At 52.3% G+C, this 27,797-nt stretch overlaps 2 protein-coding genes across 3 annotated transcripts; one reads left to right on the top strand and one right to left on the bottom strand.

Moving 5' to 3' along the window:
- Positions 1-106: 106 nt before the first annotated feature.
- LOC122372201 (polyadenylate-binding protein-interacting protein 2B-like) lies at positions 107-10,122 on the bottom strand. Of its 2 annotated transcripts, none has more exons than XM_043349110.1 (5): positions 9,949-10,122; positions 2,684-2,841; positions 2,131-2,252; positions 1,573-1,738; positions 107-1,040 (listed from the first exon to the last, which is right to left on the bottom strand). In XM_043349110.1, exons 2-5 carry the CDS (start codon positions 2,828-2,830, stop codon positions 975-977), a joined length of 501 nt encoding a protein of 166 aa, XP_043205045.1. In that variant the 5' UTR covers positions 2,831-2,841; positions 9,949-10,122; the 3' UTR covers positions 107-974. The 2 variants fall into 2 exon arrangements, with proteins under 2 accessions (XP_043205045.1, XP_043205046.1); XM_043349111.1 differs by lacking the exon at positions 9,949-10,122 and adding an exon at positions 9,619-9,881.
- Positions 10,123-10,392: 270 nt separating this feature from the next.
- LOC122372200 (nibrin-like) lies at positions 10,393-27,266 on the top strand. Its single transcript, XM_043349109.1, has 14 exons — positions 10,393-10,746; positions 10,895-11,025; positions 16,442-16,590; positions 16,912-17,071; positions 17,272-17,433; positions 17,771-17,867; positions 18,089-18,202; positions 18,489-18,640; positions 19,859-20,286; positions 20,714-20,932; positions 21,114-21,318; positions 21,667-21,819; positions 22,160-22,324; positions 26,644-27,266. Exons 1-14 carry the CDS (start codon positions 10,713-10,715, stop codon positions 26,719-26,721), a joined length of 2,247 nt encoding a protein of 748 aa, XP_043205044.1. The 5' UTR covers positions 10,393-10,712; the 3' UTR covers positions 26,722-27,266.
- The last annotated feature ends 531 nt before the right edge of the window (positions 27,267-27,797 follow it).

Raw genomic sequence — 27,797 nt, 5'->3', positions numbered from 1 at the left:
TCCTAGTGACATATAACTGGTGAGGTAGTAAGCCCACCAATCGTGGCTGGTTGGAGTTTCCGAACCAGCTGTCAAAATACACAACACTAGCCAAAAAACACAGCTCTTGTCTAAGTATATTTATATTGGCTCTGCGACGTCGCGGACAGGAGATCCAGCACAAACCCGACAACCAAAACCAGAAAATATATCTAAAAGATATGGGACCGTTGTACCACCAGGTCGTTGACCGCAGCACCCTGTTGCAAACATGAACGATGACTCGCGCCACTCGCTACAGCCCACTCAGCCAGTCAGCGTCGAAAACAGCCCGAAACCGGACGGTGACACGCGCAACAACAGAAAACAAAAGCGAAACATGAATAAAAATTCATCGGCGACGATTGTCGAGATATTATGCCAGATCACTAACGTGATTGGGAGTTTATTGTCGTACCATTCACATCAGCTCACCATCTGGGACACAGCCGGCACAACACGAGTTACTCGCACCGCCACCCGGTTCGCACGCAGACGTCCGTCACTCACCCGTACCACACGGCGGTGCCGGCGGCGGCAGCGGGGCCGACTGGGCTCGTCGCACCGCTCTCCAACCGCTCCCACTCACCTAACAGCACCATCGAGACAGAGAACGACAGACACGGCCAATGGAGACACCCGCCGCGTCCCGATCCCGGGAGACGCCGGCTGAGGTCCCAGGCGAGTCCGCCTGGCTACCTACCGCCAGCGGCGCCCCCGAGAGAGCGCAGGGGCTCGGAAGCTGGCAAGTTGTACTCCCGTTAAGTCCGGACACCTGAGCGAGCCGAGAGGAGCGAGACAGGCCACCACACCGGAGCTGGGGCGCCGGCCGACGCCCCGGGCCGGCGCCGTGGGACGGGTTACGTCACACCGAACGGTGACGTCACCGGCGCGGCCCGGTCCGGCGCCGCGGCTCAGCGCGCGGCCGACCGGTCACCGTGCCGGTACAGACACTCTCATCCGGAGGCTGGCTGGAACGACTGGCCGGGAACGAACTCGGCGGCCAGCGGGTTCAGCTCCACCTGGGCCGGGGCGGACGGACCGGTCAGCACAACGCTGAGACGATACTAAACAAGGCAAGGGCGTGTGCCACTGCCTCTACAGGGCCGGGCATTATGAAGGGTCGCACTATGTCAGAAACCAAAACGTATTTCAGGTAATTGTCCATCGAAATAATATCCGCGTGCTCAAATCATCCATCGAAACTAGTCACGCGCACATGTAGTAGTTAGGCATAAGGCGGCGGTGAATCATTGAGCCCGCAAACCCTAACTACATATTTACTAAAACCGGTCACCAGAGGCCAGTTTTACCGACAGAAAAATAGCCACCCGCCGGATTTTTTTGCCCAAAGGCCGCTTCACATACCGAGCGTAAGCGCGATCCTACGCGAAAGCCCTATCCGCTTACGTTCCTATCACGTTTACGCTCTGTGGTCCTTAGGCAAAAAATTCCGGCAGACGGCTATTTTTCTATTGGTAAAAATGGCCTCTATACAGTAGGTATACATGACATGTGATATTCGCAACTCGGTCCAGCCGGGAGCGTACATACCTTGGGCCTGTCGTTGACTGACAGGGAGCCGATGTCGCGCGCCAGGGTGTCCGCTGGCTGCTGAGCGCCCGGTTGGCACGTGCTCCACGGCTGCTGTTGCTGCTGCTGCTGCTGTTGATCCGGCTGTTCCATCGGCGGCAGGCAGCCGGTCGACCAGCCCATCTGCCTGAGTATCCCAGTGACACGTACAGGTCAAAACCGGCCGTGCGCGCTCCACAACCATATGCCTCATATGCTTCCGAGAAACACGATCCGATGCCCCAAGACACACTCGCTCGCGCGTACAGCTTGGAGCTGATTCATGATTGCACGATGTCAAGCACACACTCTGATGCTCACTGCTCAGTAACTAAAGGGTTGTCTGTGGCATGTGTACTCAGCATAGGTCTACCAGTTTGAGTCACCATTCGTCCGTTTACATCATCCAGAAGTCCGGTGCCCGTCGTGTGCTGCATCACGTCAACCATAAAATATCGATCGTCGGGATTCCGATTAAACTAAATGGGGCAGGAATAAAAAGTTGGAAAGCCAGCTGAACCGCTGCAGGAATTCACTCACCCTGTCTGCCACATGTCTGATTGATCAAAGCCTCCTGGCCGGGACGTGAGCCTCTCTTCTTCCTCCAGCATCTCACTGAAACACTTCTGAGCTATCTGCTCATCCTCAATCTGCTTCAGCATCTGAGCGAATCAGGAGCAATGAGGTCAAAAGATCAGCCAGAATACCTATCCAAGCTCTTTATGAGTCAGTTGACAAAAAGTTTCATATTTTAAACCATGATCATGTGCTTGATTCTTGCTATCATCAGGAAAGACTGAAATGTTTGAGATAAATATATAAACAAGAATATGTAGCTTGAGTGAATTTATGAAGACATGAAAAGAAAACAAATGGAGCACTTGACTGCAATAATTCTTTCTTTTCCTGGGGCAATTTGTACATTGGCTGTCCTGCCCAGTGCCCAGTATCTGAAGCCCTCCAATATCCAAAAAATTAGTAGGTAACTTCTGCTTTTGAAGGCAGCTGCTGCCCTGACAGACCTGCACACAAAAGCAAACATAGGTACAATGCTGATAGAGTACCTAGCCTGCTCCCTTCAAATGCTCCCCACCTCTTTCTCCACTTCTTCTTCATTGGCCATCCACATGTAGTCCTCAAAGTCATCCTTGGGCTTCTGCTGCTGGCTGTCACCCCCTCCCCTGCCACCACTGTCATCACCATAGTAGCCGTTGCTGACACCTCTTCCAGCAGGGTCCATCTTTTGATATTCTGAAAATAACAGCACACTATCTGTGTCACTTTCTATCTACCCCTGGTATTCACTTCAGCCATTCTGTAATAGCCTTCACTGAGCACTAAGCAGAAATTCACATGACACACAAAACAGCCCAGAAACCACACTATGATGATCCCATTGACCTCAATAAGACTTCTATAGGTCAATGGATGATCCATATCAATAATGGTGATGACAGAGACAACAAAAAACACTATTTCTCGGCAATTCAGTAGTCAGTAGTAGACAGGGGCTCCGCCACGGTTTTGGGATTGGGGGGGTCCGACCGAAAACACAAAACCTCGCTGGCGGATCCAGGGTGGGCATTTTGTGCGAATTTTTCCTCTCCCTGCAGCTCCCGAAGATGATGAAAAATTGCCGCTTTTTCTAGAGCTCAAAGAAAACTTAATAATTTTATCGGGATAATTTTGCTTTGAGCCGAAAAACCAAGGCTCAATTTGCACAAGAAATCGAAAACCGAGAAGCAGAGCCCATTGACACCGACATGGCGGCCTCTCAAATCAACGTTTTTGAGCAATGGAGGCCGCTGTTGCGCGCTCCAAGGGCGGTGTTAGCCATCAGACAGCACATTAGGCTCTCAGTGACTGGCATGCGCTTGGGAACTCAGGGACCTTCATAGGCGCTCAGATATATATGTAGGCTCTTAGGCCAGTGCCGGGTCCTCCAAGGCCGTAGTTAAAGGAAAGCGCAGGGCTTTAGGAGTCGTTGAAGGGATTTGATAAGCCCTGCCCTCATACATATAGCAGTATGGAGTCCTTAGAGACTGACATTCAGTCTCTGTGATCAAAGAGTGACCTACCTCGACCTGAAAATGGATATCAAAATGCTGCAATTACCGACTTGCATTCAGAGTCCTGTGCAGATTATTGCAGATTACCTCAGAACGGTGTGAGGCTGCTTAGACTAGTACGGTGCTTGAAAGACCGGCTTAACCCCCTTCCCCCAACACTATCGGTTGACCTCACATGGAAAAAGGATTCTCAGATCGCTTTGAAGCTCTTTTGGAGCGGGTATTGTGTCTAGGTGTCCTGCAAGCTGGACCTCTCTCACGAAATTATAGCCGAATTCTAGCATGCTGAGCTAATCCTATAGCAATCTTAAACGCATTCATTTTAATAACAAAATGGCAGAATAATGACACTCCCGTACCTACATATAGGTCGGCGAGAGTTGAGCGCTTCATGTGTCACATTTTTAGGGATCTCTACATTTCTAGATCTTGAATTCCTTAGCTTTGCGACTGTCAACACTGCACATTCTAAATTATTCAACACATTCTGTGAATGGTTTAGTCATTCTTACGCGAAAACAAGCTTATAGGTATTCGGAATATTGGGGGGTACTGTACCCCCCAGGTAAATTATTGAGGGGGTCCGGACCCCCACGTACCCCCCTGTGGCGGAGCCCCTGGTAGTAGAGCAGAAAACAAAGCGCTGGGGGAAGTGGATGAGTGCGAAGTCAAACGTCGACAGAGAAAGAAGACTCTTCGGCTGATCCCTCTGTAAATGTCCCAGCTGCACGCCTTCAACTGCATGCTGCAACTGCAAGCTGGACTGCTGCACTGCCACCCCTGCTCTGCACGTCTGCACGCCTGCACGCCTTGCCTCGTTGTCAGTACCACTAAGTGTCAGCCTGGTTGCTATTTCCTTTGCACGCTTGCTGCAGCACCCTTGTGACGCCCAGTCTCAGACCGCAACCTGCCACACCTGTCCTTGCACCCTGTTGGATGTGACCCTGTGGGATGTGACAAGTGTGAGCAGTGGGTGCATGGATCACAGATGTGTTCGGGACTGCCGCTGGAGCTCATTAATGCTATATTAAAGTATGATGGGGCAGGGATTCAATTTATATGCATGAAATGCAGGGTCGAACAGGTGACCGCTCGGGGCAATTCCCCAAGTGGCCACACAGACCCCCACCTCGCGGAGACTGTCAAACAGCTGCATGTCCAGGTGAAGGGAATGTGTGCTGTGATCAAGGAACTCACCTCTCAAGTCAAGGAGCTTTCTTCCAGAACTCCCCAACTCCCCAACCACGATGCTGCTTTGGTGAATGTGCAGGGACAAACCGCTGCTCCTCATCCCCTACCACACCAGCCTATCACTGCCACTAACCCCTCTCAGGACTACCGTGCCCTCATTAGGGAGGAGATGAAGGAGCAGAAGGAACGGGACAAACGCCGTGCCTTTGTCGTAATCAAGGGTTTGCCTGCCTCATCTACCACTGAGTTCAAGGCCAAGTTCACTGAGTTTGCCAGGAATCACACAGGGACTAGAGTAGAAGCTTCTGAGGTACTGGCTATCCCTGGCCAAAGTAACTTCTTCAGAGTCAAAATCCCTGATGATGAAAGTAGAAAGCTCTTGCTGGATAAAGCCAAACAGCTAAAGGATTCTGATGACTATAGAGGCATCTTCATATCTAGGGACCTGACTTATGCCCAGAGAACTGAGCAGTACTTGAGACGCAGGCAGGCGCGGCAGGCCCAGGAGCCCCAAACTGGAGATGGAGATGGAGCTGTGCAATCTCACCAAGCCTCTTCAGTGACAGCAGGGGGTTCCTCGGCTGCTAGAGCTGACAATGCTGATCACCCTCCCCAGGCTCAGGCTGCTGCTGCTGCTCGTGATGCCCCTTCCACCTCTGTCGCGGGAAACTGAATGATCTGCCTAAATCTACCCTGATTCGTCTTTCACAGGTCAATCTCAATGGCTTAAGCTCCAAGGTGAACATGCTTTTTGATTTTGCAGATTCGTCAAAACTTGACATTGTTTGTGTTACTGAATCTCATCTCCTCCAGCACATTCCAGACTCATTTGTAAACATTCCTAACTATAATCTCATTAGAAATGATACTAATGGTACAGTGTACAAACATGGTGTATGTGCCTATGTGCATAACAACATCACTGTTGGTAATGTTCAAGCTCCAATTCCCAATGTTCTCACCTTCTGTCTTGTGTCTTATAATGTTTTTGTTGCTGTAGTCTACCGACCTCCCTCTTATTCTGACACTGAGAACGAACTTGTTTGCTCCTTTCTAAGTAACTTCTGCAGTGATAAGGAAGTGATATTGTTAGGAGATTTCAATCTTCCTGGACTTGACTGGTGCCATGGAAATCCACTTAATAGTTCAGGAGGATCGAGGACAATCCAAATGTTTGTTGACATATTTAACTCTCTTGGACTTACGCAGTGGGTTACACAGCCAACCTACCCGAGGTCAGGCAATACACTGGACCTGGTCTTCACATCTGAGCCAGACCGTATTGGTCAACTTATGGTACAAGCCCCTCTCCCAGGTTGTGACCACTGTCCGACGATATGTGACTATGTCTTTGAAAATGTTGCTGCTGACCCTCATGGGAGGACAATGTCCCGCAGGAGAAACTGGCACAAAGCTCGATATGCTTCAATGCGTAGATCACTACAGCTCTTGGACTGGGACTTCGAGCTGGCCTACCTGAATGTGGAGGACTCGTTTAACCGTTTCACAGCCATCATTTCAGAGATGGTAGACCTACATGTGCCAACACAGCAAGCTAATCCCCCTAAACCACCCTGGAAAACAAGACCCCCGATTTCCTTAATTCACAGGCGCCAGGCAGCTTGGCAGACGTACAAGAGGGTGAGGCAGCAATCTGGCAGAAGCTCTACTGGTACACTGGCCGCATATAAGCTTTTCTCATCTGTAAACCGCGAGTTGCGAAATTTTGCCGCCAGATCGCAGTGTGATTACGAATCTAGTCTTATTGACAGGTCAAAGGACAACCCCAAACTGCTCCATTCTTATATAAGAAACAAGAAGACTGGCAGACCAGCGGTTGGTCCCTTGCTTTTGCAATCTGGTCACCATACTGATGATCCCACAGCTATGGCTGAGCTACTTGCAACATCTTTTGCCTCTGTATTCACCACTGTCACCCCCACTAACCCCTCGCCCCACCAGGCCTTCGACGGGACTCTCAGCCATGTAGAAGTATGTACAGAGAATGTTCGCCATGCTCTCAAAGATCTCGACCCTAACTCTGCCATGGGCCCCGATGGAATACATCCACAGGTATTGAAGGAATGTGCTGATGACCTCGCCTACCCTCTACAGATTATATACACGAGATCACAGAGAGAGGGACGAATACCCTCTTGCTGGAAAAAATCCCTAGTTATACCTATTTTCAAGAAGGGCTCCCGGTTTGATCCACTAAACTATAGACCTATCAGTCTGACGTCTGTTGTGTGCAAAACGATGGAACGCCTGATTTGCACACAGATACGTAATTACCTGGAAACGAACTCACTGCTGACCTCAAACCAATTCGGTTTCAGGGCTGGCAGAAGTACAATGGACCAGCTACTCCTAGCTTATAACACAGTGTCTAAAAACATGGACCTTGGTGGCGTGACTGACGTCATTCTCTTCGATTTCAGTAAGGCGTTCGATGTCGTCTGCCACGATCTCATGATAACCAAACTGAGATCGATTGGTTTGACAGGTGCTCTCATTGACTGGATACGTTCATTTCTCCAGGGCAGACAGATGCAGGTGTGTGTGTGAAGGACATGATAAGCCAACCTAGGGTTGTCAGCAGTGGTGTACCGCAGGGCTCTGTCCTTGGGCCCCTGTTGTTCCTGGTTTATATTGACGGCGTAGCATCACAGCTGAGAAGTGAATATAAAATTTTTGCAGATGACCTGAAACTTTATGCCTGTGTGAAACATGCCCCAGGAACCTCACCAGTGTTATCCTCTGCCCAAGTACAAAAAGACATTGATACACTGCAAACCACAGCAGCATCGTGGTGTCTGAAAATGAACCCAAAGAAATGTGCAGTTCTCCGCTTTGCGAGGCCCCGCGCTAACTTGCCTTCACCGGTGTACTTCCTTGATGGACAGCAAATCCCACATGTAGATTCTCACTCTGATCTTGGTGTTACTGTCGACTCGCAGCTTAAATTTCACGAGCACATTAGGACTGTTGCACACAAGGCTAGCGGTCTGGCCCATAGTTTTCTTAAGTCTACCGTTTGCAGGTCTCGCGCATTTATGTTGTTCTTGCTCACTACTCATATCCGACCTGTTATAGAATACTGTTCATGCTTGTGGCATACAGGTTATCTGAAAGACTTGCGGGTCTTAGAAAATGTTCAGAGGAAGTGGACAAAGCGAGTGGATGGAATGAATGGATTAAGCTATGCAGATCGCCTACAGTCCTTGAACCTGTATTCTGTCCAAGGGAGGCTCATTCGTGCGGACTTGATACAATGTTGGAAGCTGTTTAACGGTAGATCGTGCCTGAGTCCAGATGACCCAGTGTTTCATTTTTCAGCCTTTTTGGTGGCAAATCACACCTAATGGGGAAAATATTTTCATCCCTAAAATGTGAATGACCGACTTTACTTCATCTCTGAAAAGAGTTTCATGTATTCCCAACAGCCAGTTCACTTGTCACTTGACAGTTGATGCACCCACATCCTTTTGTTCCACACCCTGTCAAGATCCTGACATGAAATCCTGGTTTATCAGTTAGCATAAAAATTGGCATTACACCATTTTACAAAAATGCTGCAGTTATTTACTTTCTTTTTTCTCATCCTAGGATTTTTTTTTCTTCATCGGCACACCCAACCAATATCCAATTTTAGAACACTGAGATGACCTGTTCGACCGCCCTCCACAGGAGCGGACTAGGGGCCACTGCTTTAGGATTTTCCCCACTCTCACCCACACAGACACTAGAAAGCGCTTTTTCTCTGTCAGATGCATTGCTGTTTGGAACTCACTGCCTGAGGATGCTGTCCGTGCACCCAACATAGCTAGCTTTAAGAAAATGATTGAGGTACATGCATGTAATAGCCTGTTCAGATATGATTGAGGATGAGCAGTGCTGATTTTGTAAGTAGTTATAGGTATGTAGGTTACTTCCTCGTAGCTAAGCGTGTAGAAATGTGACTGTGTTCATCTGACGAGCTTGTGGAAGACGCACAATACCAGTCAAAACTCCCAGGACTAATGGTCAAGAATATCACAACTGGGCTGGCGCGTCTGGCATTCAGGGTTCCTTCCAATTCCTTTCGGTCCTTCCACCTTGCCTTTTCTTTCCGACACAAATGGGAACCCAACCAGGTAAGAGAACCAGGTAAGAGTCTCAATTTTTTTTTGTGTGCAGCTGTGTAACACACAGCTGCACACAACAGCAAGCAAAGCACCAACACAATCTGGTGGGCATCAGTAAAGGTACCCATACCCAGTATTATGTAGGTACCAGATACGAGTACCAGTACCCTACCTAGGTACCCCACTTTCAAGTTCCACAATCTTGCACTCTCACAGCAGTAGAAAAGAAGGCATCACTTGTATTTTTTTAAACCAAGGAGAGGTGCTTTAGATTAGGTTGTTGGTTTTATGTTTTAGGTGATAGGTTTTAGGTTTTAGGTTGTAGGTAAGATTAGGTCAGGTATGGTTAGGCTTGGTTTGATTAGAAAGCATCTCTGAGTAGTGAGTATAGTGCCTCTCCTTGGTTGAAAAAAAACAAGTGTGACGCGGGACGCCTGCTTTATGATTACCCATTCTCGCAGCAAATGCACATCAACATCACATCTCAATCTCAGGGAATATATAGGTACTACTGGCGCCCATTCAGTAATGTTGGTTGAAGATCTTCTTGCACTATAAGGAATCGCTTAACTTGATTTACATGTCTGAACTTGGTACCAACTTTCTTTAAATAAAAGCTGGAATTATAGGTAGGTACTCACTGGTACTGACTGCCTTCGCTGGAGTAATAAGATTATGGACTATGGAGTGCACTAAGCACTATAGTCTGGCAAACCTAAGAAAGACCGCAATTAAGGCGCCTGGATCACTTTGCACGTGTTTTGAGCACTTGAAATGTATGGCTTTGAGAAATTTGTGTGAAAAGTTGTGAGAGAAAATATGCCCTCACAATATAAATACACATGCATCAATGACCGAGGCACCTTAAATCCATTCTTTCTTATAGGTTTGCCAGACTTATTATAGGTAAAACACCTGTTCACCTACAGTAGAGCTACGCAGTACGCACATCTTGATCTTGTTTAACTTACCAGGTCCAGATAAGGAAATATAATTGTGTTACGCAGCCGTCGGCAATCAATCTACTGACAAAAAGTGTTATAATTTTTAGAAATCCAGCAGTTAAAATGACAAAATAATCCACTACAACCTTTTCCCGACACTTGTTTTGAGGTCGTATGATTTCCAAAATACAAACTACATTGATGACGTTTTTATCTTAAGGCAATCACTTCAACATTCTAGTTTTTGTTTACTTCTATAAATATTTCAAATATTTTTTTTTTCATCATTTGTCAGCAAAAATCATAATTTTTTGCAGAATACCTACAAAAGTGCATTTGCGTCATTTATTTTTACGTCATCATTCTATATAATAAAAGCTGTTGGACACAAAAAAATATCCCAGCTGGAGCACAGCTACTAATTTATTTTCTATCACGAATTGAAAAGATATTACACATTTAATAGAACATACTCATACTTTTTAGCCTTTTTGCTTCTTTCGAAACTGTTTCTTTGAATTTTATTGGGAATGAATAAACTTTGGTAGAGGCAAAAATAGAATACAAAAAATAGTTTTCTCTTTTGCAGTGCGGCGCAGTAGTTTCGATTACGGCGCAAACAAACCGCGGTACCACACAGTACCACGTGCACGATTGACTGACATATTGACTGACGATTGACTGATGTCAATTGAGCATAAATTTGGATAAATTGACATTTTTTATGCTATTTAGTGAATGCGAAGGAATAATTGAAGTTCCACCTGATCTAGCTCATAGCCGGTGTAGTCATGTGGGTCCTTAGCGGAAATGAGAAGTCGCCTGGTGAGTGAACTACCTAGCTCAAAGCAAGATAGCCAACTTTGACTTGAATTGGTATTAATTAAATGATCATTTGCATATTAGTACTTTATTATTTACTGCTGTTGACATTGATATCTTTGGCTAAATCACTATGATGTTTTCCTGACAGAAGTGACACACTACCTACTCTGCAACCGTGACATCTTGGTGGGGAGACGAACTGATATCAGATTGGAGGATGACAAGTCCATCAGCCGCACGCATGCCTGTATACACATCAGTTACAGGCAAGAGGATGTGGTAAGGATGTTATTGTGTTGATCTGGATCAAGTGCATCTGAAAATGTGCATGCCTCTGTAGCGGGTGCAACAGCGCTCCGTTGCTAGCGACGGCGCCGTAGCGTGTGCAACCCAGCGGCGGCGTCGTAAACTAGTAAATCCTTTTGATGCACGCAGATGTCAGTGATTGATTGACACATATGTCTTGTGATTGTTTTCTGCCTTATATGTTATCTCTTGTAACCGTAGCTGTTGTATTGTCACGCCTTAAGAGGGTAATCTAGGAGCGCAGGTGTGGAGTAATTTTTCTTTGTCCAACTGTCACTGGAATTTGTAATATTACCATTTAGACGCTGAAACTACCTATGCAAGGTAGCCTTGCTAGAAATATAGTGTGCCAATTTTTGTTCAATAAATCAGTACGATCCACGATCGGTAACTCGTTCATCCTAGTCAAGCTCAGAGCTACCGACACGGGCCCACATCGGGAGTCTCCTCCTCCCTTGGAGTTGTGTGGTGCCGACGGTGGCGGATGGTAGTCTCTGCCTTGACAATCCTTTCACTCCCTCTCACAACGAGAGGTGGACTACTAGCGGTATACACTGCTAGCGGTTCAAGTGGCGACCGGCTACTCTCAGCCGTGCCACATTGGTGACACCCGACTCTGGACTCACCTGCCAGACACTTACTCCTGGCCGTCTCACTGGCCCCGCTGTGGTACGGACCACTACTGGCCTGCTCACCTGCCAGACGGCCACTTTCGGACTTCCACCTTCTCTCGCTGCGGCGCGGACCCCCAAGGCACGCAGGATTCGCCGCGGCACGCAGGATTCGCCGCTGACTGGGGGTACGCCATCAACACGCCAGCGGATTGTGATGCCTTCCCGGACCTCTGTAACGCAGCGAGCGTAGTGGGCAGCGGCCAGGTCCGGGATGAGCAGTGCGTCGTCTCGGGCTCTCAGTGTACAGTGTTAACCCCCGGACCACGGTAGCGCAGCGAGCGCAGTGGGCAGACGAGTTGCCGGTCCGGGGACGCGGCGCGGTACGGTGACGTGTACACCATGCCCGTGATGGAGGGCGACACCTCGCAGGAGGCTGCGTCGGCCGACACTCCTGCCACCACGGCTGCATCGGACGAGCGGGCGCGACCGCTTGCTTCATTCAGACTGCCGGCGTTTGCCCCGGACGAGGCGGACCTCTGGCTGCTCCAAGTGGAATGTGCGTTCGACGTGGCTGGCATTGCCGATCCCGTCACAAAGTTCAAGCTGCTGGTGGCAAATCTGCCTACCAACGTGGCGGCCCAAGTACGGGACGTTATCGTCAGTGCACCAGGAGACTTCGACGGGCTGTGCACTGCCCTCCGCCAGCGCCTCGCCCAGTCCCGTGCCAGCCGCCTCGAGGCCCTGCTCCGGCATCAACAGCTCGGCGACAGGTCGCCTTCCCAGCTTCTTCGCGATATGAGAGGACAACTTTCAACGGCTGGCGACTCGTCGGTGGACAGTGGCCTACTGAGGACCCTGTTCCTCCAGCGGCTGCCGCAGTCCGCCCGCGCCGCTCTCTCGCTCCTGCCGGAGGCCACTCCGCTGGCAGAGCTTGCAGAGGCGGCTGACCGCTTCCTGGAGGCGTCTCGGCCCACTGGCGCCGTCTCCGCCGTAGGTGCGAACTCCAGCCCGGCTCCTGCGGCCACGACTGGGGACGGAGATCTGGCTGCCGCCATCGCTTCCCTGTCCGCCGTCATCAGCCGGCTGGACACCTCCCATCGGCGGTTGGAGGGGGCAGTTGCTGGTCGCCGCTCGCGGCCAGGAACGCCTAGGCGTGGCTCCCGGTCAGCCTCGCCCTCCCGCGACGGGCGGGAGGATTACTGCTGGTACCACCGCACATACGGAGCGCGGGCCCGAAAGTGCACTGGGCCGTGTGCGTGGACGCCGGCGGGAAACTCGGAGGCCTGAGCCGGCCTGCGCCTCCCGCATCAGGCCCGACACCGGACTTGGCGCCGCTCTTTTATGTGCACGATACTAAATTGAACTGCCGATTCTTGATAGACACTGGGGCCCAAGTGAGTGCCCTGCCTCCTCACGCGCTCCCGCGAGGCGCAGTGCTAGCCGCCGGACAGGCTCCCCGACTGACCGCGGCCAATGGCTCCAGCGTGCCGGTCATCGGTCTGTTTGACCACTGTGTGACTTTGGATGGTGGCTCGCCTCTGCCGTGGCGTTTCGTGGTGGCCAAAGTCGGCGTGCCCATCCTCGGCGCCGACTTTCTGGCCCATCACCACCTCTCGGTGGATGTGAGGAGGTGCACGCTGTGTGAGGACAATGGAACTGTCAGAGCGAGGGGCACCACTGCAGTAGTGTCCTCTTTGGGTCTCCGACCCACTGCCTCGCCCTACCAGTCGATGCTGGCGGAGTTCCCGGGCGTCACGGCCGACACCTCCCGTCCGCTTCCGGTACGCCATTCGGCGACGCATCATATCGTCACCACGGGCCCGCCCCGGAAGTCACGCCCTCGCCGTCTCGCTCCTGACCGGCTTGCTGTCGCTCGCCGAGAGTTCGACAAGCTCTACCGGCTCGGCGTCATCCGCCCGTCACAGAGCAGTTGGGCTGCGCCGCTCCACCTGGAACCGAAGGCCACTCCTGGCGAGTGGCGCCCGTGCGGGGATTACCGGGCTCTCAACGCTGCCACCGTCCCCGACCGGTACCCTCTCCCGTACCTCCAGGACTTCGCCTCTCAGCTACACGGCTGCTCCATCTTCACCAAACTCGACCTCCACCGGGCCTACAACCAGATACCCGTGGAGCCGTCCGACGTGCCGAAGACCGCTATCACCACACCCTTCGGCCTGTGGGAAATGGTCCGCATGCCCTTCGGCCTGCGTAATGCCGGCCAGACCTTCCAACGCTTTATTGACGAGGTCTTGCGCGACTGCACCCACTGTTTCGCATATGTCGATGACATACTGATCGCGAGCTCGTCGGAGACGGAGCACATCGGACACGTGCGAAAAGTGATCCAACAGCTGGACGCGTACGGCGTGGTACTGAACGTCCACAAATGCGTCTTCGGCGTTCCGCGGCTGAACTTTCTGGGACACGACGTCAACTGTGACGGCATCGCCCCACTGCCGGACCGGGTGGCAGCCGTCCGGGACTTCCCGCTGCCTCGCACCGAGCGCGACCTTCGGCGTTTCATCGGAATGGTAACGTTTTACCACCGATTCATGCCCGACGCCGCCGCCCTGCTTCGCCCTCTGCACCGGCTGATCACACAACGCAACGCCAAGAGCGCTCGGCCCGTCCGTTGGACTGACGAGGCCCAGTCGACCTTGTGCAACAGCGCTCCGTTGCTAGCGACGGCGCCGTAGCGTGTGCAACCCAGCGGCGGCGTCGTAAACTAGTAAATCCTTTTGATGCACGCAGATGTCAGTGATTGATTGACACATATGTCTTGTGATTGTTTTCTGCCTTATATGTTATCTCTTGTAACCGTAGCTGTTGTATTGTCACGCCTTAAGAGGGTAATCTAGGAGCGCAGGTGTGGAGTAATTTTTCTTTGTCCAACTGTCACTGGAATTTGTAATATTACCATTTAGACGCTGAAACTACCTATGCAAGGTAGCCTTGCTAGAAATATAGTGTGCCAATTTTTGTTCAATAAATCAGTACGATCCACGATCGGTAACTCGTTCATCCTAGTCAAGCTCAGAGCTACCGACACGGGCCCACATCGGGAGTCTCCTCCTCCCTTGGAGTTGTGTGGTGCCGACGGTGGCGGATGGTAGTCTCTGCCTTGACAATCCTTTCACTCCCTCTCACAACGAGAGGTGGACTACTAGCGGTATACACTGCTAGCGGTTCAAGTGGCGACCGGCTACTCTCAGCCGTGCCACACCTCATGCCTGTTGAAGATTTGCCATCTGCTTCTGTGCCTTGTAAAGTTGAAATTGTTGTTAAATGGTTTGCTTCATGAGAAATGTAGGTAGATGGATGGGCATGGTTCATTCCTTTTGGAATGCTTTTATTTTTTTATGAATAGGGTAACTGGTTTGTTGCAATTTAGAAAGTGCAGCTGATTAAGCTGTGGAATATTTGCTGGTTGTTCCTTGCTGTTCATTCCATTAGTATGTTTAGATACCTACCCACCTGCTCTGTAAGTTTTGGTTATTGAAGCAGGTGACTGGTTCTTTAACAATTAATTTGTTTGTTGCAGTGAAATGACATATTTTTGTAGACGGTAACCAAACACTAGCTCTCCCTACAATGCATTCAATTCCAGTTCTTTCCATTGCATTTTGCCTTTGATTGGTGGTCCAACCAATCAGTCATGTATATTGATAGAGACAAGTAGAAATATGAATAGTGCATGGATGCATTCAATTATCAAATCTTCATCAGCGTGACATAATCATAAAGAAAAGATATAGCACTGTTATATCTTTTTCATGCTGATGAAGATTTGATAGGTAATCAAAATTTGTCCATACACTATTCAATTATCATAAACATGGTGCCCACATTTTTTCAGTCTGCGTCAGTCTAGCAGGCCCATGTCCATATCATGGATGAAGTATTCCTGGATAGGACACTCCCTATTCCCCAACACTAGCTCCGGCGACCAAGCGGCCGGAGGTGGCGGAGTGCTGAAACATCAGCGGCGAGTGCACCGGCGGCCGCCGCACCGGCTTGTGTGCTGAAAACGCGGTATTTTTTTAGATAAATTTAGTTCGAATCTTTGAATGGACGGATTGACAGAGCCGAGGTCCACCCTAAGCAGAGCTTATTGCGTAGACCCCGACTCCTGCCGCCCGATCGCGCAATTCCGGGTAACGGGAGAATTTAGATGCCAAAGTTTTAACGTGCCCTTCAAAGCCGGACGTGGCCTGTCCCACTCAACTGAGTTCAACTGGCTGCGGATGCTCCCACCAACCGCAGACCAACCCCGTCAGGAGTCTCAAATATCGAGCGCCGGAGCGACTCGAACCCGGGCTCTCACTACCGGGAGTCCGGTGCTCTACCAACTGAGCTACGGGACAGGCAGCAGCGTACAGCGTAATTTGAGAGCGAAATTAGCGAGCTTTAGCTCGTAAGACACGATTTCATACACTTTGAACACATTTTTAGTCCTTTCTGACAATAATTATGGCTCCATTTAGTCACTATCACATACGGAACCATTAGACACGATCCGCCCATAGCACGCAATGCTAAATGGCGCCTACGTCCTCGCCGTCGTGCGTGGTCGGAAAATCGGCGGAGTGTCTCATCCAGGAATAACTAATCCATATCCATATTTTGAATTGATTGGTACATAGTGATAGCTGATGGTTCTGTCAGATATCCTCGCCAACACCAAGGTGGGTGATTCGTTGGCAATGTGTAGTTGCTTTGGTCATATATCCCTGGTCTGACCGTCTGACACCTCACTGGATCGCCCCATCTTCCAGGCGTCGCCCACATCGCGTGGCCGGGTGACTCTGTCGGATCGTAGCAAGTACGGCACATCTGTGAACGGCCAGCGTATTGAGCCTCAGGGCGACTGCACACTGTCAGACGGAGACGTCGTCACCTTCGGACTCCAGTGGAACTCCTGGACGTAAGGAACCAGTGAAATGAGGGTTATGAGTGACAAACTTCAGTCCGGCCATCGGGTGTGCTTGCGACGCGCTGGTGGTTCTGCGGTCTATTATCAGTTTGTAAATAGTCGTTAACCGTCAGTTTTATCGATATTTTGCATACGTTACGGGCGAAAGGATACGACCTCCGTCGTCGGGGCAGCCTTAACCTCGCTCGTCGGAACAGCTTTCAACTGGGCAGCATTCTGATAAAAGATCTTTTTTTTTTCACTGACCCGTGTTCTGTGGGCGCCATGGCTCGTGTTTGCTGCGCTGACTGAGCTCTGTGTGCGCGGCGGCAGCCTGAGCTGGCGTCCGCTGGCGGTGGTCATCTCACTGCTGTCTCCCTCCGACCGCACCGCTCTGAACGCGGTGCTGGAGGAGCTGGGCGGTACGCTGCTGTCCGAGTGGGGGCCAACAGTCAACTACCTGGTGATGAACTCCTTCAAAATGTCCGTCAAGGTCAGTCACAAGTTGCAACTCAAAACGGCTCTATCCGCCATCAGTTAGTTGGTTTCAATGGGGATGGACAATGAATCACTAATCAATAAAAGGTTCGATGGTGCAATGTGATGCTTGCAACGTCGTTGTGCGAACTTTATGATGTTACCCGATGCTATTCCATGTTACGTGTAACCCATTGTGTGCCATTCTCGTGATAGGCGGTGCTGGCGCTAGCCTCCGGTACTCCGGTGGTTACGGCTCAGTATTTGAATGAGATGCTGACGTGCGCACGATCCAAGATGTCACCGGACGTCAACCCGACCGACTTCGAGCCGGTCATGGACGAGCCGACCCTGGTCGGAAGCGGCTGCACCATCGGGGTAAGAAGAAAAAGTGGTAGAACTTAGATTAAGGGGGTTCTGATTTGTTGACTCTTGAGTGGAGTGCCCAGTGGAGAGACGAACAAGTGAAGGATGCCGTGACGGACGATGCTGAGCGTTTGATGGTGGTGTAGTGGTTATCATTATGTGTACGATTGTAATGCAATGCTGATTACAAACAATTCAGTTAATTTATGCGGTAGCTTACGCATACCCGAACAGGGCATTGGTCTCTCATTAGCTCGAGAAGGTTGTCGGGCATCTGTCTACGTTGTCAAAGATATTAAGTTGTTTTCTGATCGTGCTGGGACTTCGATGCCCCGTTTGTCCTCCGTAGGTGGCAAAGGAGCGGAGCACCCTGTTCTTCGGGAAGCGGTTTGTGTTCGCGGAGGAAGCACAGTTGAAGCGGATGAAGCAAGCTATCGAGATGGCCGGTGAGTAGACCGCTGATCGGCCAGGGGATCAGGATATCGCAAACAATACCTAATTGAATTATTTCTTTTGGTTTCTTATTTACATGTAGTCATATTGTATACCTTGTCTCGGGAGTGTTCGTACTATATAGTAATCTCACTCTGCGTCTCTCTCGCTAGACGATAGTGTGCTGCCCTGGTTTCTAAATGTCTCTGTATTCAGTGTGTTGTCTTCTGTTCAGGCGGAACGGCATTACTTCTCTCGAGCTGTGGTCTGGAGGCTGCGGAGCTCGCCGAAAGTGACGTGATCATAATGCATACCGAGCTCAAAACACCCGAGGTCAACAAACTCAAAGGTGAGGGCTCGCCTTTAGTGAGCTCAATAATAGCAAAAAGATGGGGAATATCATATGCCAGTGAATAACCTCTTTTAGTTAAATTCATCGTCAATGGTAAAAGATTAGTTTGTCTTCCTTTCAAAACCAAAATAGGTACCTACCTAAAATGAAACAACATATTCGAGATCACCCGACAGCTGCAGCTTTGGTTCCAGCTATCATCAGTTCGTGACTAGAACCGTCCCGCTATCTTTCTGTCCTATCTACCGCACGCCATGACCGTGAGCTGTCCCCCGTGTGGCAGCGGTACTGAAGCGGGCCCGGCGCCGGATGGTGAAGGACCAGGAGATCGGGCTGGCCATCCTGCGAATCTCCATGGAACGCGACTGTAACCCGGCCTTCGATTACAGCGTCTCCTTCGTACCACCGCTCGCCAGCACTCAGAGCCAGAGCATGGTTAGTGGTAGACTGATGTCTTTCACTCCGGCGGGTGATTTGTGGGATGTGAGTGTTGTAGTGTTGCCTCCTGGTAAACTCATTAAATAACGGAAAACATGTATTTATCTTCTAGTTGAGGTTTATTTGCCATTGGGTCTACAGTACAGTGCATATAGAGGATTCTTCATGGCTCAGAGTGAAAGATAAGGATATCTTTTCCAAGCGGGTTACTGAAAAACCGAGCGACGAAGGAGCGAGGTTTTTCTGTAACACGCGAGGAAAAGATATCCTATCTTCCACGAGTGAGCCATGAGGAATCCTATATCTTTCTATGTTGAGGTTTATTTTTGATTAATAAAATATCATATTTAAATATATTCATCTATGTAAAAATAGATTCCGAGTAGTTTGTTCTTATTTCATAAGTTTCATCCATAAACAACCAGTAAAAATGTCGTTCGGTTATTGACCCATCATCACTTGAACTCTTGATTTTTCGCTATGAACCCTCGAGACCTTATCTTTGCATCTCAGAGGGATGCAGAGATAACAATTTCTTATCTCTGCATCTCAGAGGAGTGCGAGATAGAAATATCCCTGCACTGTAGACCCAATGGCAAATAAACCTCAACTAGAAAGATATTTCTATCTCGCACTCCTCTGAGATGCAAAGATAAGAATTTGTTATCTCTGCATCTTTCTGAGATGCAAAGATAAGGTCTCGAGGGTTCATAGTCAAAAATCAAGAGTTCAAGTGATGATGGGTCAATAACCGAACGGCATTTTTAATCGCTGTTAATGTATGAAACTTATGAAATTAAAAACAAACTACTCTAAATCTATTTTTACATAGATGAATACATTTAAATATAATATTTAATAAATTAAGAATAAACCTCAACATAGAAAGATATAGGATTCCTCATGGCTCACTCGTGGAAGATCGGATATCTTTTCCTCGCTCCTTCGTCGCTCGGTTTTTCAGTAACCCGCTTGGAAAAGATATCCTTATCTTCCACTCGGAGCCATGAAGAATCCTCTATATATTCTGTCATGTGCGTATGCCCATTCAGCTATTGAGTATGACGTAAAAGAAAAAGTTACAAAATCAAGTTTCATAATGACGTCTGTGGTGATACCTGTGGTATCATTGATTCTCTCGACCTATTACCTTCATATATACCAGGATTTAGGTGTATTATATTCAGTGACTTACGAATTCCGTCATTTCGGCAGATCGGCACTGTGTTAGCGAAGGAGACCCAGTCGGCCTTTGAGCCGCCGGCCGCGTCCCAGGGACCGGCGGCCGCCACTCCGCATCAGAAGCGGCGGTTTGTTCCGCCAACACCTCCGACTCCGGCCACGGGCGGCGCTGGGACCCCGTCCGCCGCCCCTGCTGCCGCCGCTGCTGCCGCCCCTCCTGCCACCCCTGCCGCCCCTGCCGCTCCCGCTACTCCAGCCTCCAGAGTAGTTCCTGCTGCAGCCGCGATACCTCCGAGCCCGGCCTCCTCCCGGCCGTCGGAGTCGGAGTGGCTGTCCGGCTCGGAGGCCAAACGGCGGCGCCGGGACCCAGAGCAGACCGGCTCATCCACGCTGGAGGCTGCCGTCGGGCCGGCGCCGCCCAGTCTGGAGATGCTGGCCGCGACCACCCCCGTCACGCGCAGGTGAGCGATGGGCTCATGTGGTGGATAATGATCGCTGGTAGACGGTGCTGGACAGTGACGAAATCCGCTGAGTAAACACGATATATTCCTTTAAGTGTATCGTGTAACTGTGAACTGTGAAGTTAGTACCAGATAAAGCTAGTGGTGATTTTGTTGGGTAGTATAGGATTTTTCCGGATAATTGGAACTAGTGGTGGATGGTGAGGATTGAGGAACCCTAGTGGATGAAGTTTAGCTGGCTACTTGTTGACCCCACCCCCCCCCCTTGTCCACTGAGTATCGGAAACTTGTAGGTCGTTTATTGAAACTTTTTGCGTGAACTCCGTCCAGACGCCGTATAAGTACTACCAGCGGTATAGGTGAAGCGTGCCATTTTGTAGCTATTTTGCGTAAATTGCTCTGTACGACTCCCCGCCACCTTCCCCAGGTCCCGGGACCCGCCTGCCGAGGAGCCGCAGCCGCTGTTCAAGAAGCCCCGGCTCTCCGAGACCGCCCGGCCGCGCTCCACATCTGCCACCGATGAGGACCTGTTTGAATTTGACCTGGAGTCGGGCCACCGGCCTGCACGCCCGGCCCGGGTCCCGGCTCCAGCGTCACCTGCGCCGGCGACTACGTCTGCCCCCGCGGCCGCATCCAATATCAAAAGGTGAGGCAAACGACAGGTTCTATTATGCATCAAACTGAACTAATGACATGTGAATATGCTCTGGTCGCTGGTATCAGAGATTGAAATGTCGTTTTTTTTATTTTGCTCTCCGTATCCATGCGTTTGCTTGAATCCAACCTCGGCATTTGACAGCCCGTCTGTTATCTCTACCCACCCCCAGGGGCCCCTCGCCGGTGCCGGAAACGCCTGCCTCCCGGGAGCCGAACGCCAGTTCGTCAGGTCAGCAACAACGGACAGCTGTGGTAAAGACGGAGCCACCGGGGGACGATGACGGCTGGATCAGCTCCTGCCGCCGGACGGGGCCGCCCCCGCCCCCGACCCCGCCCGCAGAAGACGCAACAGTGACGCCGCCGAAACGGGATAAGGTGAGTTGAAGAAGGGGGGGGGGGGGCGACGGCGCTGTCTTAGTGTAGGCGCTGTCAACGGGGTGGAAATGTGCTGTATGTAGATTTAGTTACAACTGAGATGGGATGAGTGAATTACGTTTGTTGATTGTTATCAATATGTTTTTGAATCTTGTGATAGTTCGGCTGTGTTCTATATGAATACTTTTTTTCTGATATTCTTATTAAATTGCTGGTGCACTCGTCATAACGCTTTGCTTGCTAACATTACTACACTGAATTTTTTTTATTCGATCGAGTTAACACTGCTCACTGTATGCACGCACATTTGGAGCTGTATTTCAATGTAGTCGCCTCGTGTACCGCCAGATGTCAGTGACGGAGGACGGCGACGCCTCAAGCCTGGTCCACAGCTGTATTCGGCTACAGATCTCCGACCTCATCTGTCCCCGGAGGCCGCAAACGGACTCGACTGCCGCCGACACTTCGATCAGCGGGCCCAACTTCAAACGATTCAAAAGGGTAGGTGTGATCAAAGAACGCTGGGAGCTTCAGCTGTCAGAGCAACGTGTATCTACAAATTGTTCGATGGCTCCGGTTCTTGTAAGTTATATTGTCTGTGGGTGAACATTGAATATATGCTACAATGAGTGACTCCTCGCATTTAGAAGCTTATTTGTGACTTTTCCCGATTTCTAAGGGCTGCAGTGACTGGTAATCTCTCGGAACAGTTCTGGGACATGGTCCGGACTAACGCTCGCCTTCGTCACCTTTGCCCGCTTGTCCTTGCAGCCCTTCCCCGTTAGTCCGCCAACCTAACGGCGTGATCGGAGACCTCACTTGCCCCTCCCTCTGGTTCCAGTCGCGGCAGGCGCCGCTGTGTCCGCGGATTATCGGCGGCTCCGACCTGTACGTCGGCAGCCGACCGCGCTCGGCGGCGCCGATGACCAACGGGGCTGGCCGGCCCACCAACGGTCTGGGACGGCACGACGCGTCAGACGGGGAGGATGATCTTCCAGGCGACGAGGTGGGTCACTGACGGGCCGCGATCGGGAGGGGATTAGAAGGGATTACTTGTGCTGGTGTGTTTGTGCATGGTTTATTAACTCGAAGTTCACTGCATGACTAATGACATGCGGGATTTGATAAATATGTGTTGTGACTTGTCAGCAGAAACTGCGAGGGAACGTGCCAGTGAAATCGCAAACTATTTTTTAACTGGTGGTAAGCGGGGCCGAAACAACTTTGGCTGGACCGCTCAATACCATAGAATAAGCTGTACCGGGGGAACAGTAGCACACAAGTGATGGTTATTCAAGAGAGCTCTTTCACGTCGACTGCTGCTGGAAAGCTGTCAGGAGAATCTGTGAAGTGTGACCTTATAATGACTATGTGACACTGAAAAGTAACTAGCGCGCTAGAATCGCCTCGGATGCGCTGTCTACGTCATCCAGACATCAGTGATGATCGTTTTGATGATGCGCGGTCGGTCGGGGGTCACACGCGCCGCGCGCTGTCGTCGGTGCCGATCGTCTCGACAGCGCTGCCAGCCGGCCCTGCACAGCTGCATCAGGTAGATGGCCACGAACTCGACCATTTCCACGCAGGTTAGCAGGCTGGCGCCGACGAACAGGCCCATCGAGCCCCCGATGTCGGCTAGCAGACTGGTGAAGGTGTACGCCTTCCGCTGACTGACTAGCTCCTCGTCAAACGCCGAAAAGAACACGTTCAGCTCGAGGAAGTTGTCCTGGATGAACTGATGGTGGGATTCGGTCTGTTGAAGGAACTCGGCGGCGTCAGTCTGCGCCAGCTGCAGCGCGTCCAGGAGAGTGCGCAGAGCCGCCGACAGCTGCTCCAGAGAGCGCTGTGTGCCGCGCTCCAGAGTCTGTGTCACCGTTATGTTAAAGTGGTACAGCTGCCGCAGTGTGCTGCTGGTGGCGTTCTCCAGGATCGAGCGACTGAAGCTGTTGGTGCGCGTTGTGGCCAGCAGGTGACTGAGACTCGTGTCCACCGATTTACGAGTCAGCGGCAGCGTGGCGGTCTTGGTCAGCAGGCCGGTGCGGGTGTTTTGAAGTGCCGACACGGCGTCACTGATGCGTCTGGACGTGAAGAACTCTGACAGCTGGAGTTTGGTGACGCGGCCGGCCCAGAACTCGGCCAGCTCTGTCCGGAGCAGCTCGGACAGCTCCCCGGCGTCAGTCTGGGTGGTATTGAGTGTCTCCGTTAGGTCGATGGTGTGGCTGAACTCCTGCAGGCGGCTGGCGAGCTCGGCGCCGCGCGCGTCCACCTCTCGCTCGAGCTCGCTCTGCACGGCGCTCACCAGGTACTGGTGTCGGAGCAGTGAGGCCAGCCGGTCGGCCGCCGTCGCTGCCGCCTCAGTCGTCTCGGCCAGCCGGTCTCCGAGCGGCGGCAACAGAGCCGGGTCGTCCTCCAGCGCGCCCTCCAGGGCAGAAAGGGCCCCGCGGACGGTGGACAGAGCTTCGGCAGCCGCCGAGTGACGCTCGTTAATGCGAGTCATGACGTCGGCGTACTGCGGCAGGCGGCGCAGCACGCCGTACCGGCCTGGGTAGCGCACTGTGGACCGATTGTGCACCTCGGCCAGACAGGCGGACATCTGTTCCACCGTGCCGCGGCCGAACGCCAGCCGCGTGCGGGCCGGCGCGGCGGCGGCCGGCCGCGCCTCTGCTGGGACCGCCGCCAGCCCGGCCGCCGCGGTCGGTATCTCGTACCGTCCGAGAGTGACAAGGGCCGAGCGACTGGCGTCCACCAGCCGCGCGCACGGCTCCACCGCTTCAGAAACGATGAAGGACTCGTAGGCGCCTTTGAGGATGCGCGTCACCTGCAGCAGCACGTCCAACTGGTGCCAGAGACCGTCGAAGGTGCTGCTGAACTCCTGGACGGTGACTTGCGCGCGGTCGAAGCAGGCGTCCAGGGCGGCCTGGAAGCCGGTCAGGGCGGCTGTGATACGCTCCGTTAGTCGCCGGCGGCGCCGCACCCGCTCCGGGGCCAGCCGTTCGTGTGTGTTGAGGCTGTGGAGGAAGCGGCGTCGCGCCGCCTTGTACTCGGCTGGGTGACCGGCCACCACGCTAGGCGTGTTCCGGTAGGATAGTTTGGAGTAGGTGACACTGGCGTCGAACCGCTGGCTGTGACACGACTCTGGGCAGCGGCACTGGCGGCCGGCGGCGTGGTAGTGGTCGGGCGCCGGTAGCGCGCAGAGGAGCCAGTCCCGCAGGCTGCAGAGCGGCGGGGCGCCGCCGGCCCCGGCCGGCAGGTACACGTCCCGGCACTGACACTGCTCCACCATGTGCTCGAACATACAGTCCATCTCGCAGCCGGCCTTGGAGTAGCGCCGGTAGAAGCGCAGAGGCCGCTCGCCGCAGCGGCCGTGCGGCGGTCGGATACCCGAGCGAGTGCGCAGGCGCAGCGCCGCGTCCGCCTTGAAGCCGACCGGCACGTAGAAGCCGGCGTTCTGCATTAGCGCCGGCTGCTGCTGGTGGTGGGCCAACACCTTCACTCCGGCCGTCATCTCGGGGCCGCGCACGTACTCGTACTGCTCGACGTTGAGCACCAGGCGGAGTCCGAACTTTGAGCCGCTGCGCCGCGACACTAGCGGTGCCGCCGCGTGCGAGTTGAACGTGTAGCACAGGCCGTAATCGGTGAACGTGCGCTCAAAGTGCTCCGCGCCGCAGTTGTTGTGCTGGCCATGCCAGCTGCAGCTGAACACCAGGTGACGGCGCCGGTGGGACCAAAAGGACAGGTAGAACTCCAGGTCGCCGTCCGTCAGCGGGCCGAACGTTCGGTTGACGTCTGCCTCAGTGAGCGGCTGGTGCGGGTCCCAGTAGGTGCGCCAGAAGTGGTAGGTGCTGGTGTTAGCCAGCGCCGAGAGCCGCAGCCAGTTCTGGTTGCACACCGTCACCGCCGGGAACGTGAGCTGTCGCCGGCTGGCCGACTCGATATCCACCGTCACCGGGTTCGAGTAGAAGAACTGCACGCGCTGGCTGATCTGCGCCGTGGCCATGGCCAGGCTGAAGGCGGTGAGCAGCAGCCAGACGAGCCGCTGCGGCCGCCAGCGGCTGGTCTCCGGCAGCAGGCGGCCGGCGCCGTGCAGAGAGGTGAGGTCCAGCCACCGGTGGAGCGCGTCCCGCGCCGGAGCCGGAGCCGGAGCCGGAGCCCGGAGCAGCTCCTCTCCGACCGGCGGTCCGGGACGGGGCATCCTGGTGAGGACGGACGCGGCGCCGGTCTGTCTCCTCGGCACGGCAGGGCGAGGCCGAGCTGGCCAAAAAGTTCCACCGCCACCGGAGGCACAGTGTAGATCAAAGTGTGGGAGATATAAAACAGATTTGTGGCTCCCGTCATATGAGATCGGTTAAGTAAACGGTTCAAAAAAGATCAAAGACACCATGGATGGCTTGTTCTCTCGTATGTCGGTCTTCTTCAAATCGATGAGACCGAATCCGAACGGTACCAAAACAAGTCTCGCATACAAGCCGAAATGCTTCTGTAGCAGACACCCTGTAGTTTTACAGGTCAGATAATGCGGTAGGCGGTGACGCACGATTTTGAAACTTTGGCTGACGGTGCGGGAAAACGTGCACCAACAGTCGCCGTCTTGAAGCAAACCATGCTCAGCAAACCTGCTATTTTAGCTCGATCACTGACCAGAGGGAATGGCAGTGTCAAATAAAGTGGGGCTTTGTTATTCGGTGATAGATGACCTGTTTGGATCTCCTTTACTGTGCCGTGACTGTTTGTCCTTACTCCTTTCGTCTTCCGTCCCGGTCAGCGGCTTAGTATGTGATTTGTGTCGCGCACAAATTTACTAGTAGAATATGATGCCCTTTATGCCTGACAGTGGATGATACGTATTACACGGTAGGTACTGTTTACTTTGAGCAGCGTACGCGTTCAAAACACATCGTGTTGCCGCTCGCTATGTTCCTATGTTTTCCTCTTCTGTTCTTTGACTTTGTCTACGGTAGTGTTTTATGCCGTTCACCGGATCGTTGGTTGTTTCTCAAACCACGGGTTATAGCGTCTCAGCTTTTCGCAAACAACTTCCCTGTGTCTATACTCTATACCATGTTCGTAAGCGTCCATCTGAAACGCTTCCCGGGTCCACGTTTCTTCCATACGGTGTTCATTGTCCGAGTTGAGGTCAGCCGATGTCCAAATGTCCATGACAATCCCATGTCCATGCCACTCCCGTGCTCATTTTACAGTGATATACCCATACGTGCCCGCTAAACCCGTTCCGCATTCGTGTATCCCGTCCTTTGCTCATGTTGTGACCGCTAATGACAATCACCCGACTAAATATTTAACGTTCACATTCTGTGTGTCCGGCAGCCGCGTCAGGACGACGATGACGACATGTTCCGACTGCTGGACAGCGTCGGTCGTAACAGGAATGCCCGTCGTCGGTAGTGGACCACTGACTTTTGAGGCGCCGCGCCTGGGGCGGTTTCCGGGTCAACGTTATCGCAGGGGCAAGTGCATCTCACGTCAGTAAGGTACCCGGTGAGTTTTGTTGCGCGTTAAGTCATCCGGGATGTCCGAGGCAGGGACGTACGTTTGTAGAAGGAGAGGGAGCCTGAGCTTAGCTTCATTTCGAGTTTGTAATGCTGTACCTTGCTCCTGTGAATGTGATGAGATTGGTGGTTAAGCTGGCCAGTCCGGTCGCTGGCTACGAACAGAGCTGTGATTGGGGTGTGCGAGATCGGCTGGAAGGATTTGGCCGTGCGATGGTTTGTTGTCAGTAGTACGGGCGACAGAAGACTGTGTTACACACACCCGTGCGTAGGGTCGTGTGTGCGTATGGTGCAAGACTATCTCGGGTACACTGCCAGGAAGAGAAACCGCTACAGAGGGTTCAGCGCCCGTTTCTCGTCCCCTTGTCGAATCCGTTGCATGTCAGATACAGACTGATTACAGAACGGTTGGTTCCTAGAAATACACGCCGTTATCATCGAGCCCGAGGTTGTTCGGAGAATCGTCGATCCGAGCTGTCAATGCAGCTGGTGTTCGATTTTTGATCTGTCGTCACCGGTCGGCAGCAAAACTCAGTCTAGATGAGCTTGAGGTAATGTATTTCGTCTAGTGATATTCAAAACACGTAGCTGATGGGTCTCGGCGGCGCGGCCGTACACAGCAGATGCCGCTCACGGGCTGCGGAAACAGAACAGCGAGTGACGAGCGCCCCAGCCAGTCACAGACACCTATAGACCGCGCGCGAGCCGACCCCACCACACCGACGGGCGGGGCGCCAGCTGCCCACCGGAGTATGAGGATTGAGTCGATTATCACACGACTCCCGGCGGCCCAGATCGCTACACCCCCCCCCCCCCCCCGAGATCACCCATCCCCCCACCGGATGGCACGTGCGAGCGGCCAACCTCCGACCACATATAACCGCTGCCGGGACCGGATTCAATCGGCAGCACGGCCGCGTCCACATATAGCGCCGATGGCACACTGACCGGTCCGGCGCACGGCGTCAAGAG

The sequence above is a fragment of the Amphibalanus amphitrite genome, unplaced genomic scaffold (assembly GCF_019059575.1).
Source record: "Amphibalanus amphitrite isolate SeventyFive unplaced genomic scaffold, NRLGWU_Aamphi_draft 001329F_arrow, whole genome shotgun sequence".
In the NCBI taxonomy this organism is placed as follows: Eukaryota; Metazoa; Arthropoda; class Thecostraca; order Balanomorpha; family Balanidae; genus Amphibalanus; species Amphibalanus amphitrite.
Note: the sequence above shows the minus strand (reverse complement) of the source record. Positions and strands in the feature narration are given on the sequence as shown.

Bases quoted from the DNA above. Each gene is read 5' to 3' on its own strand.
- LOC122372200 (XM_043349109.1), top strand. From the start codon at position 10,713: ATGTGGGTCCTTAGCGGAAATGAGAAGTCGCCTG. The intron at 18,203-18,488 runs GTGAGGGCTCGC...CCCGTGTGGCAG, and splicing joins CGAGGTCAACAAACTCAAAG to CGGTACTGAAGCGGGCCCGG. The intron at 21,319-21,666 runs GTGAGTTGAAGA...GTGTACCGCCAG, and splicing joins CGCCGCCGAAACGGGATAAG to ATGTCAGTGACGGAGGACGG.
- LOC122372201 (XM_043349110.1), bottom strand. From the start codon at position 2,830: ATGGACCCTGCTGGAAGAGGTGTCAGCAACGGCTACTATGGTGATGAC. The intron at 1,739-2,130 runs GTGAGTGAATTC...TGGGATACTCAG, and splicing joins TCAGACATGTGGCAGACAGG to GCAGATGGGCTGGTCGACCG. The intron at 1,041-1,572 runs GTATGTACGCTC...GCCCCGGCCCAG, and splicing joins CAGTCAACGACAGGCCCAAG to GTGGAGCTGAACCCGCTGGC.